The sequence below is a fragment of the Gymnoscopelus braueri genome (assembly GCF_963280865.1).
Source record: "Gymnoscopelus braueri genome assembly, chromosome: 15".
Classification (NCBI taxonomy): domain Eukaryota; kingdom Metazoa; phylum Chordata; class Actinopteri; order Myctophiformes; family Myctophidae; genus Gymnoscopelus; species Gymnoscopelus braueri.
The window spans coordinates 35,014,119-35,026,714 of NC_137620.1; the positions used below are offsets into that span (position 1 = coordinate 35,014,119).

Here is a 12,596-nt window from a genome sequence, read left to right on the forward strand (position 1 = left end):
GTAGGCTCACCGTGAGACACATTCAACTAAAACGTATAATTCACATTAAATTGAATTGTTGTAAAACATATTTATGATTGATACACTACTAGTTAGTATAAATTAAATATTAGTCAGTGAAATGCAAACTATGACGATTCTAAAATGCTAATTGAAGTATTGTGTTATTCCAAGTTGGAACATTAAGGACAAAGGTCCATTGATTAATTATGTTGTTTTTAAAAAAAAGTTCGATTGACTTTTGGAGCTTTGTTTTAGAATCGTTTAGAAAGGCACAAAGTGGACGTGGACATAATTCAATTGGGTTGTTTTGATCACACGCGCGCCACAGTCGGCTGTGTTTTAATTAATGGTTGGCTGAAATAAACAGATCACATTGAGGAGGGGGGAAAAGCTTGTTTTTGACCTGCTTATGAGCTTGTGAGTATTTAAGGCCCGGTCCATCTGGCCCCCGGGTGCGCGTGTCAAGCCAATGCCTGTGTGAAAGCCGCTACTGTCTCTTTAAATTTACCCAGGAGCCCCTTAAGGAGCCCCAGGGGCCCCTAGTACGGCTCCCCACCCTGAAGACAAGCAGAGCCTTAAAATACATACTGGGAGAGAGAGGCCCGCTTAAAACATTCCCCACACTAAAACAAGAAGAGCCCACACCCGCGGACCCCGGACGTCGGACAAGGAGAGCGACTGAGGGACCTCGGTGTGTGTCGATCTATTGAAAAGTTAAGTTGGCTCCAGAGGAGCGGAGTGGAGCGGCTGGCTGTGTGTGGGGGGACGAGAGGGGCAACACATTAAATACAGCACGGTGGGGACGTTCCAGTCTAGCCTGCCTGCTGCGAAAACGCATGCAGCCCCAGCCTGAATGTTCCTTCCAACATGCTCTCCCCGTTCGCCGCTGCTCCTCTGTGAAGGCGATCTGAAGGCTACAATCAAACAGATCGCCCAGGAATGGAAGAGAAAGAGACGGGGGACTGTACTAGCGAGCCTTCCGTGGAGCCACAGCAGTGTGCTGAGCAGACAGATCTGGTCTCATTAATAATAAGCGGAGAGGAGGAAGCGACGCAAGAGGAGATTGACTTGGGACACTGTTGTTCTGCAGGAGGTAAAAAAATGCTGTGTAAATAAAAATGTGCGTGTGTTTTTTTGGGAGTCCGTGTCAAAGCCACGACGACAGCCATTGTCACAGAGTTAATCCGTGTCATGGACAATGGCATGTAACAGCATGGCCCCTTGTCTCAGTGGCTCCTATAAACAAAGGGTAAATAGCGTGCTGGCAGGCTGACTGTGATGCACAGTCGCCACCCAGCGGAAGCCAGCGGCGAGGCGCCGCCCCCTACAATGTCCGCGGAAATAGAATATATAATATATAATATAACAACTAAATGATTGCACATCTCACCATGTCTTTACGACATCTAATTCCCCTCACAGTTGCTTCCTTGATTAGTTATAACGCTGTTGAATGGTGCATTCATTGACAGGTTATTAGTGTATTGACAATCCTGTGCTTGCTTCCCTTTTGTCAGATGTTTACTGTGCCCTGAAGATGTGGCCTTTTGTCAGATGTTTACTGTGCCCTGAAGGTGTTGACACAACAAACTGTTGTATTTCAACCTGGCCTGTTTTTTCTCTTGTCCCACAGAGGAGGAGGAGGAGGAGGAGGAAGAAGAAGGTCTCACCAATGGCCACGTGGAGGAGGAGGATGAATCCCATGGCGACATGGTTACGCCCATCAGCTCTCCACAGACCAGCTACTGGAGCGTCACAGAGGACCCCGACCAGCCCCTACTCCTGTCCGCCATCGCCGGGCCCTCGGGTCGAAAGCCCAGAGTCCAGCGAGCCTCGCGCCCGGGCCTCAGCCGCATCCCGGGCCGGGACCACCGCCGCTACTACCACGAGTACTGGCGGAGCGAGTACCTGATGGACTTTGACCCGCGCCGCCACGGCATGATCTGCATGGTGTGCGGCAGCTCCCTGGCCACCCTCAAGCTCAGCACCATCAAGAGGCACATCAGGCAGAAGCACCCGGACTCGCTGCTGTGGAGCACCGCCGACAAGGAGGTGATTCGCTCGGGCTGGGAGAGTCACCTGAGCCTGGAGGGGGGCCCGCCGAGGCCGTTCGGCTCCCCCACGGACGAGCCCCCACCTCTGACGGAAGACCAACAGCTAGACTCTGCCCAGCACCCCACTGGTGTGTATACAGGCCATTCTCAACCTTTTTTAATTTCAAGGATCCCCAGTTTGATATATATTAGGCCACGGATGCCCAGTTGACATCATGTTTGATCTCTGGGACCCCAATCTAGACTGTAAAGTCCTCTGTGTTCATTAAAGACCGTACGTGTCCATTCGGTTCCTAACTATCAATCTAATTTAGCTGGAGACCTCCTAGAAACCCTCCCAGGACTCCTGAGGGTCCCCAGACCCCATGTTGAGAAACCGTGGGTATAGGCCTTGTGGGGAAGCTCAGCTAGGCAGGGAATTTTCAGCATCTCACACTTGGTGGCAGTATGAGGCTGCCTCCTGATAAGATGGTGCTTGAGGAGGGTTGTATGCGATTATGTGGGAGAGGAGGATGACTCAGTGTTCCAGTGGTGATGTGTAGGGGTGGGAGGGATGCAGCTTGGACGTTACGGTAACAGTTATATCATCATCACCATAAAAAATATGATCATACACTATGAATTAATTTGATATTCACCTACGAAGATATCTGCTAAGATATTACTTTCCTTTTTATACATCCATTTTTGGGGCTTTTCTGCCTTTATTTCGATGGAACAGTGGAGATTGACAGGAAACAGGGGAGATTGTCGGGGAGGTCCGCCGGGCTCGGGAATCGAACCTGGGACTCGCTGTCAGGCTGCATCAGAGCCTATATGTGGTACGCGCCTTAACCACTCAGACATCGGCAACCCCATAATATTGTTTCTTAAAGGGTTTGAAATTGGGGGGGAAAAAGGAACTCGCAAATGAGAGGAAAACACTTTGGATTAATTCTCAAATGTGCTAAAATAATAATGCTGACACACAGTCCTCTATCATAACAGCTGCACTCAAGAAGCATATTTTGTTTTCTTCCTTCCCAGAGTCAGTCGAGACACACATGTTGGCAGCCTGCCTGTAACTATTTTATGTCAAGAATCAGAATAGAGGTTAGATTGTCTCTGGCTTGGCTGGGTGCTCCAACACACACAGTTTGCAGTGTTCACACCAGGTGGGTTGGTTGGGGCCATTTGTTCTTCATGGGGGGGAATGTAGGGGAGAGAGTGTGAACCTCCACGTGTGTTAAGCTCTCCCAGTGAAACTCCTCACTGTTGGGTGAAAAGAAGGTGGTGACTCCATGTGTATCAGAGGAGACATGTACAGTATACACCCGCCAGCTCAGTGGCCTTGTGGTTAGCGTCCGCCATGAGATTGGGAGGTCGAGGTTCAATCCTCAGCCGAGTCATACCAAAGACTATAAAAATTGTACCCAATGCCCCTCTGCTTGGCACTCATCCCTGCGACATACTAGCGTCATGTCCAGACAGTCCAGGGGGTGTATTTGTACATCACGCTGCCTCACGCAAAGGACACAGGAGATACTGCAGACCCTGAACTATGGACCACATGGCTCGGGAACCGTTGGTTCTCAGGGCTATTTACACCCTCCCTAGAACAACAGTTGGGGTTGGCCACAACAGGAACCACAGCACACAGGAAATTAACTGCTAAATTGGGGGAAAAGGGCAAAATGCAAAAAAGGGAAACGTTTTCAGATTAGAGAAACTTAACAATTAATAAACTATTACTTAAGTTTGGCTTCTGCAGTAAAAAACTAAACAAAAAAACACAAAAGGTAAACACAGTCAGTGTCATTTTATTTTTCAAATAGTTTTTGAAAAAAAGAAAACAAACCATTTATAGCGACTGCATTGCAAGTAATGCCACATACAGTGAGTCATGCAAGTTTTGTGTATTTGACTATTCAAATGATGTGCTGCCCTCGCTTCTCTGCAGAACACCTTGACGCTATGACTCCCCAGCACCATCCGCAGCCTCCCAGCATGTCCCCCACCTCCATGGTGGGAGCTGGGGAGGACCCCCCGCAACCCCATGAGGAGGAGGCCCCGGGTCCCTCGGCCCAGACCTTGGAACGCTACCTGAATGACTCGCTGCACGCCTGGTTCCGGCAGGAGTTCCTGATGGAGTACGAGGCCGAGCCGGGACGCCTAGTGTGCATGGTGTGTGGGGCCCAGCTGCCCTCGCTTCACCTGGACCACATCAAGAGCCACGTGCTGGACACCCACCCCAACTCTCTGGTTTATAGCTCAGAGGAGAAGCACTGTATCCTGCAGGCGTGGGCCCAGACTCATGGTGAGAACGGGACAGGGGATCCATTTAATTGATTATATAAAATCGATGTAATCAAAATTATCGATTTGGGAGGAATGTCATTATAGGTGAATATTTATCTACATGCTCACATTGGGGAAACTGTCTATTAGAGCACACATATCTTGGGCACACTGCTAGTAGGCTCAGGAACTAACTCTCTGAATATGTTTCACATATACGTTTTGAGGGTAGGGTAAGATTTTTTTTTTGGTTAAAACAAAACGTTTTTTGTTAAAAGGTTAAAGCAGTATATTTGATAGTAATCATTGCTATAGAGTGTTTGTTCAGTAACCGGAGTCTCCCCATCTCTCCAGCTCTTTAATAAACAGAAAATACATTTTCAGGTAGGTGACAAAATCTCAGCCAATCAGGAGAAAGTACTCATTTATGGTGTTCCAGTTCCAATTTTGTCTGCTCATTTCTTAGTGTCATCACTTCCAATTGCACTTGTTTAATCTATATCCTGACTGAGTTCTCTATCCTGATTGGATAACATTGGAAATGAAACTAACTGAAAATGCATTTTCTGTTTAATAAAGAGGTGGAGAGACAAGGAGACTCCTGTTACTGAACAAACACTCTATAGCAATGAGTACTATCAGAATATAGAGCTATTTAACACTTATTTTAACCAAAGAAAATCACTTACCCTACCTTAACTTTTTACATTTTATTTATAGTGAAAGTTATGGGGGTCTCTGGCACAAAATATTTTCAAATAGGTGTCTGCAGCCAAATACATATCAATTTGGGGGTGCCTGACAAATGTTTGAGAACCACTGTCATATATTACTGATAGACTGTCCACAAGCCATGGTGTTTTTAGTCTTGTTTAACAGTAGAAAGGTACAGCAGAAGATGACTGGTCCCAGGTCAGATCTTATAAACCATGGTGTATATAATATTTTGGCAATTCATCCTAGCCACTTTGAGCAAATAGTTTAGTATGAATCTGCTTAATTCCTGAGTAAATATGTTGGTGTGTGGTGTCCTGGAAAATTAGAAGGTTGCCGGTCTGATCCCGGCTCCTCTTGGCATTGTGTCGAAGTGTCCTTGAGCAAGACACTACTCCCTGGGTGCTGTTCAAAGCTGCCAACTGCTCCTAGTAGTCAGGCTGGGTTAATTGCAGAGGACAGATCCAGGTATTTTTTCATTTCACCTTTATTTATTCAGGAAGGCCAATTGAGAGTAAGCTCTCTTTTCCAATGACGCCCTGATTACCATAAACATAGCATACCATTTTAACAAAACAAAGATAATAGACATTTCAGAATTTCAAAGAGTGCAAATACAGACAGAGCTCAGAGTATTTCTCACAAGCTGTTTAAAGTGATCAAGTGAAATTAAGTTTTGTAGACAGTTCCACATGAGAGGGGCATAGTAATGAAAGTAACAGCGGGAATGTTTAAAACCAATTAATCTTGTGAACGGGTATGGTGATGGCAAACTTTACGTTCTAATTAGCTGTTAAGATTATTAGGCAATGTCTTAAGTAAGGCTTTGTAGATAAAAACGTGCAAATGACTGTGCAAATCTATTTGGCCAGTGAAACGTTCCACTCCCCTTTAACCTGAAAGTGTAGGTTGGCTATCTAAAGCAGATTAGGACACCTGGGCTGGTTATTATTGATTTGCTCTTTGTTCATCCATTCATTTAGCTAAGGCTACTCAAAGCCATTCCCCTGTTGTATGGATGATGACTAATTGCTGGATTTGGTTCTTCTTAATCTGCTGTGGTCTGTGTAGTTGTATTTGTCTTAGTATCTCTTCACCACAAGACTTTTCAATTCTTTATGAAAACAATTGAAAGGAGTACGTAGAAAAAAATGTACCATACATACATTACATACATACATACATACATACATACATGCATACATATATAAAGGCTATGTTGACGTGTTTGGTAGATATTACAAGAATATGTACAGAATGATAGAAACAATGTTCATAACATCTGTATCGTCTCTGCTCGTACTAATCTTTATCAATTCCCCACTATGCCTCATATCAGAAGAATCGGACGACTTCATCAAATCAGAGTCCAACACCAAAGACACCAGCGACGCTGGGGTGCACCTCTATCCTCCTCTCAACGACATGGAGGCCCTCCCGATGAACTCTGTCCTGCTCCCGCAGGGCGAAGGCGCCTTAACTCAGGACACCGGTCTTATAGGCGAGGATGGCGGCATGACCGGCATCAGACCCGCAGAACAGGGATCCCAGCCTCTCCGCAAGCTCAAATCTCCCAAACCTAGGAAGAGGCGCCTGCTCGGGGGAAACCCCTGGCGGCTGCGCCTCGACTACATGGTGGCGTACGGACCTCAGGGCCGTGGGACCTACTGCATGGTCTGTTCTCAGAACCTGCCGGAGGCCAAGGTCTGCACCTTCCGCACCCACATCCAGAATTGTCACCCGGAGACCATCACCCTGACTAGGCAAGAAAGGGAAGCCATGGCCGCAGCCTGGACCAAATATTACCCAGCAGACGGCACACAAATCAAACAAGGTAAGAACTGGTTGCAGGGCTGTCTCCTCACAGTCGAATAATCGGTTAATCATTCTGTTTGCCTTACTCGATCAAGACTTTGTTAGTCGATTATTCGATTTGTATGCTTTTTTCCATGCTGAATAAATCATTTTTATTTAATTTATTTTTTTATTACGAGCACATCTCTTGCAAATAGTAGATACAACCCTTTAATTCTACCAGTCTACAGGCCAATAGCCAGCAGACATTGTGAAATCAACATTAGAATGTTCAGTTATCAACCCCACCAACCTGAAAAGGCTGCTCTTAGTCTCTGCATGATTGTATTCATCAAACACAATATTACACATGTGACGATTAATAAGTCCTATATTACTTCGGAGTGTGAATATAGCCCATCTACAAGCCAATCTACAAGCCAATCTACAAGCCAATCTACAAGCGTGTGAGCTTGTAGAGTAGCAAATTCTAGCACTTTAATCATTTTGAAAGATTCTCAATCAGGATTTTGAAAATGTGCCCAAAATAGGGACACCAGGCATAATGTGACTAAATCAACTAATTAGTCAACATATTCGTACGACGATTATTAGTCAACAAGATTATATTTAGTCGAGGACAGCCCTACCTGGAAGCATTTTAACAGCTCAATGCTACCAGGTACTAGTTTAAAGATAGAAAAATGTGATTTAGCTGCATGTGACAGAAAGAGGGCAGCTTTGTCCATTCTTAACTGTTGGCCTAGTAAATGAGCAAATGTGTGAAACTAAAGGGATTTTTACTTGATTCAGCTGTTAACATTAGTTGTCCCATATAACACTCGTTCGCAGAAGTCACCCAGAGTGAAACCACGGCTTTTGACGCAGCAGGAGAGATTAAGGAGCAGAGCTCCGAAACCGCAGAGACACCCAGCAAAATGGTGAAAAAGGAGGAGGGGGAGGAGGAGGATAGTGCGAGTGGAGAAAAGGGCAAAGCGAAGGAAGGGGCCGGCACGCCGGCCCGCCACAGCCACTACCCCGGGAAAGACCAGCGACGCAACTACCAGGTCCGCTGGCGCATGGAGTTCCTCATGGACTACGACTGCCGCAGACACGGGCTCATCTGCATGGTGTGTGGGGCCACCCTGGCCACGCTGAAGGTCAGCACCATCAAGAGGCACATCCAGCAGGTCCACCCCCATTCCCTGTATTATGGCCCAGATGAGAAGCAGCAGGCTCTGCAGAGCTACAACCAGACCGCCCTGCACTTCATCCACTCCGATGACTGCTTCTCCTCCCAGGACCACGGGTATACTGCGCCGGAGCAGACCCTGGGACAATCGTGCGATGCACTGGACCAGACCCTGGGGCCGGAGCAGGCCCCAGGGCAATTGTACACTTCGCCGGGGCAGACACCGGAGCAATTTGGCACTTAAGCCCGATTTATACTTTGCTGAAAATCTGTTGTTTTCGGCGAGTGATGATGCCATCGTATGATGCCGTATCACTTGCTCCTGCTCAGAAATGACCTGTGGGCTTTGCTTGGTCAGTCTTGATCTGAGCCCGTTGCTGAGGCACAGGCCAAGTGAGATGTTGAGCAGTGCCTCTCAACTTGTTTTGTCACTGCAATCTGAATTTAGCATCGTGGAATGTGTCGTAGCTGTCGGGCAGAAACCTTACTTTTCAGGAAATGTAAAAGAAAGAACATGTGTTCCAATGGGTCTAATGTAGTTATTATTTCAAGTTCTTGTTAATACTTTTCATTGGTTAAATATTTATAGTACCCCACAGACAGACTTAACCACTTTCGACCTGGTGTCCCGGCGAACATTTTCAAAAATAAAGAAAATAGCAGATCCACAAGCTCACAGCCTGTGGCATCGTGACGCATTGTGAGCTTGCAGATTGGCTATTTTCGATACTTTTGCATGACTATGTCATACAATGAAGGATAAAATTGGGCATTAATTTATGAAAAAAGATTAAACGCGGAGATACACGGTTTCTGTCCGACAGCAAAGATATGAAATAATATAATTCTATTAATGTACACTTTTTCTAAGCTGACACACTGGTTGAGAGTTACATTGCTCTAGAGACTAGAGCATTGTAGGCTAGCTGAAGGTAAAGTTAATCTCAAGCCATCCGGGTTATACCTACGATCTTTTCAGGTTCTTGTGTAGGAGAGACGAACACATGGGTTGTTTGTGACCAAGGCCTGAGTACTTAACGTTCTCAGGAACTTCGAACAAGAGGCGTTTGGCAAGGCCGACGTGATGTTTGGTTTAAGATGAGTCTGAAGGCAACGCAGCACTTTTTGTCCACAAAAAAAAAAAAGTACTAAATCCTTAGCTTTCCTTTTGTGTAGATAATTGAATGAAAGTGTGTTTAATGCTTAAGACAATGAATGCCACGATGCAGTTGGTGATTTCAACTCTTCATTTTAATCTTTGTTTACAACGGGGGAAACGGCCTTCCCCTTATTTTCATCCGTTTGAATGAGGTAATTTTTATCTCTTGTCAGTCAGTGTGTGTAATATGCACCATGGTTGCTACACTGGCCTGCATCCATTCCCAACTTTCATAGCTCAACCCTAGCTAAAAGCTGCACAAGAAATCTATGTAAATATGTGGACATTTGTAATATATCTTTTCTTTAATACATGCACTTTTATGCATCCTGGTTTATACAAAACAAGTTTGTAGCTACGCCCGACTTTTCTACTTTGTTGAAGAAGTGATGCCAGAGGCCGTTTTGCATGGAACTCTACATTCATGCACGATTGTCAGGACGTTCGTCACTCACGGCTGGAATAACAGTTCACTGGGTTTTTGCTTTCACGTTAATCACAGTGAAACCATTGATCCAGTTTCATTTTTTTTGTCAGCAGTTTACATGCTATGTATCTGTCTCACTCATTGTTCAAATGTTATGCAACAAAACAAGAATACCTTCGAAATGACCACTTTTTCTGCCAAATAACTTGGCCACAGAAGTTTGACTTATTCACTCAACAAAATGCACAACTCAGGGATTAGCCGTTTTCTGTTCCTACTCTCTCATTCAAGGATCCTTTTTTAAAGTAACAGTTATAGGCTGTTGGATGTTCTGAAAAAAAGGTGTTGGATTGAAACGTCAAATTGAATACGAAATTTACCCTGGAATATTAACAGGAAAATCACTGTAATATCCAAACTGTCCAAACTGCTTTTGAAGTGTGATTATGTAGTAAAAGAGAAAAAAAAAGACTGCCCACACCAAAATCCCCCTCTCCTCTTCTAAAAAAGGTGCTCTACCACACTATGTGCCAGTAGAAGTAAGAAATGGAGTGTGCAGTCTATCTCAGCACCATACTGGCTAAGAATGGCCCTTGTATCACGCCTCTTAAAATATTTTTTACCCAGCACTTAAATTATTAAATTACAGCTGAATGAATGATTACAATAGTTTGGGACCTGTTCACTTGTGTGCATACATGCTGTTTGCAAGTGTCTGGCGGGGAGGCACGTTAAAAAGATCCCCAAGGAGGTACTTGTCCCATAAGCAACTTACACAGGATGAGATTTGATGGCTCCTAGTTCATCGTCACCCCTTTACCTATTTCTGCTCATGCTTTTCAGTTATCTACTTGCGCTTATTTATCATGATCCTGTACATGGTGAAGCATTTCATGACATATGCATTTTCTCCTCAATGATCCCTGTAATAAACAACAGATTGAGCTTGTATGTGTGGGGTATATACTGTATGTATTTGTGTATTTCTGTGTGCGAAGGGGTTTTTATGCAGAACACAGGGCAGAACTGGAATGCACCCCATATAATACTGTGGTAAATGGTCTAAGTTTTTCCAACGAAAACAAGTATCATCTCCTGAGTGTTAAAATGATGAACAAAGCTTCGGTTCAAGTGTGGGTTTATAACAATGTATTTATTGTCATAGAGGCAAAACCATTCAAGGGTCAAATGAGAATAGCGCAAATTACATTACAACAAACACACCTTTTATACTGAACAGCAACCTTTTTAACTGAATACCTCCATTTCTTTAACAATGAACTTAGACACGCCTTTACTTTCTCAACAGTCAATAACTTTGTCAGGTAAACTGCATCTGACTCCACCTCTCACATCAGCGGGTTTTTTCAAAGAAATGAATTAGCACAAAACTTTAAACCAACATCTCTACAACAGTTATTTTGCAAAGGTATGACTTTAAAAGATAAACTCATAATTCAAACATTACTCCACAATTCATGTACTTCAAGAAATGTCCAAACAGCATAAAAAATATGTTTGTTAACCCAGAATAATAAAATAAAACAGAATTAAAATGATTACACTAAAAATAGACTTTATGCATGATATCCAATTAAAATTTCATGACTATTTATCACCAAAGTTGTATTCACCTAATTCCTATAAATACGTTTTGAAGAGTAAACCAAATATTATTTAATATTTAGAAGTCATGTTTCTTCATCCAGTTAAACATTTGACCATTCTCTGTAACTCTAAACAAACTCAATGAGTGATCATATTTAACCCAAGATACTATTATATTTCCACCTAAAGCCTTATTTACCTATTTTACAGTTTTTTAAAGGATCTTACATTTTACTATTTCTCATCCTGTCTACTTTAGAAAAAGTTACAACCTAATAATTAGACTCATTTACATTAGGTAATTTACATTTGGCTAAATGCTTAAGCCTGGTGACCTTTGGTCACTTATCTTATCTATTTCCTTACAAACTTGCTTTTTGGCTCCCAGCAACTGTCTTGCTTGTCTGGGGAATCAGTAAAAGAGAGGAACCCATGATTTATGCTATTTACATTGGTGACCACCCTCTGTTCTCTTCATCAAAGTAGTTCAGTCTTTGGAGCTTCATCAGGTGATGTACTCATCACACCTTTCAATGTAAATGTGAGAACTGATTAGTCTTTTGTTAGGCAAACTCAGTCACTTTTTGCTGGCACAGTGGACTTTGAGTGAGACATCAATTTCTTTAACCTAGTTGCTTATTATTAAACCAATGTGTTATAACAAAATAATCTGGTAATAATATTCTCATGTGTAATAACTACTTTTAGTCCTGGATATACCACAATATGTCAGCAGTACTCCTTGAAGCCACATGGAATTCGGGGCTCGTCCACATAAAACACTGCCTCCCCATATTCATTAAGGAATAGTGTATAACCTATGAAATCTGTGAGGACCCCTGTTAGACTGAGAATCTAACAACCCATCCCCCTTCCCCCGTAATGCCCAATGAAATGGTTCAGAGGAATATTTCCATATTTACATTTATTCATGGACCACTGATTCTATTACGCAATGACACATATGCACTAATTGAGTTGTCATGTCTACAGCTGACCTTTAATAGTTCATGATGTCAACATGGTGGCTCTGTCTAAAATTAGAACGTGTTAATCCTCCACTGAAAACGCCATTCCCTTCCTGCAACTGGCAGCAATCATGCAACTCATATCTTATTTAAATACATTTGATAATCTTGGGGCGCCGTGGTGGCTCAGTCAGTCGCTGGATGTGTCACATCATCGCTGTCGGCAGAAACTTCAGAATAGTGACTTTTCTTTCAGGAAATGGAAAACATAACCTGCATGTATTCCAAAGGATCCTAAGTAGTTATTTAGTCACAAGCTCCTGTTAATACTTTTCATTGGTGAAGTATTTATTAGAAGATCCACAGACTTAACCACATCCAAACTGGCATCTCTCATTTT

At 43.5% G+C, this 12,596-nt stretch overlaps 1 protein-coding gene across 1 annotated transcript; it reads left to right on the forward strand.

The window, feature by feature from the left end:
* Positions 1-942: 942 nt before the first annotated feature.
* zfta (zinc finger translocation associated) lies at positions 943-10,560 on the forward strand (the record flags this gene model as incomplete). The annotated part of the gene is made up of 5 exons (XM_080450912.1): positions 943-1,096; positions 1,637-2,185; positions 3,997-4,353; positions 6,388-6,882; positions 7,695-10,560. The coding sequence occupies 5 exons, from the start codon at positions 943-945 to the stop codon at positions 8,276-8,278; spliced, it is 2,139 nt and encodes a 712-aa protein (XP_080307038.1). The 3' UTR covers positions 8,279-10,560.
* Positions 10,561-12,596: the final 2,036 nt, after the last annotated feature.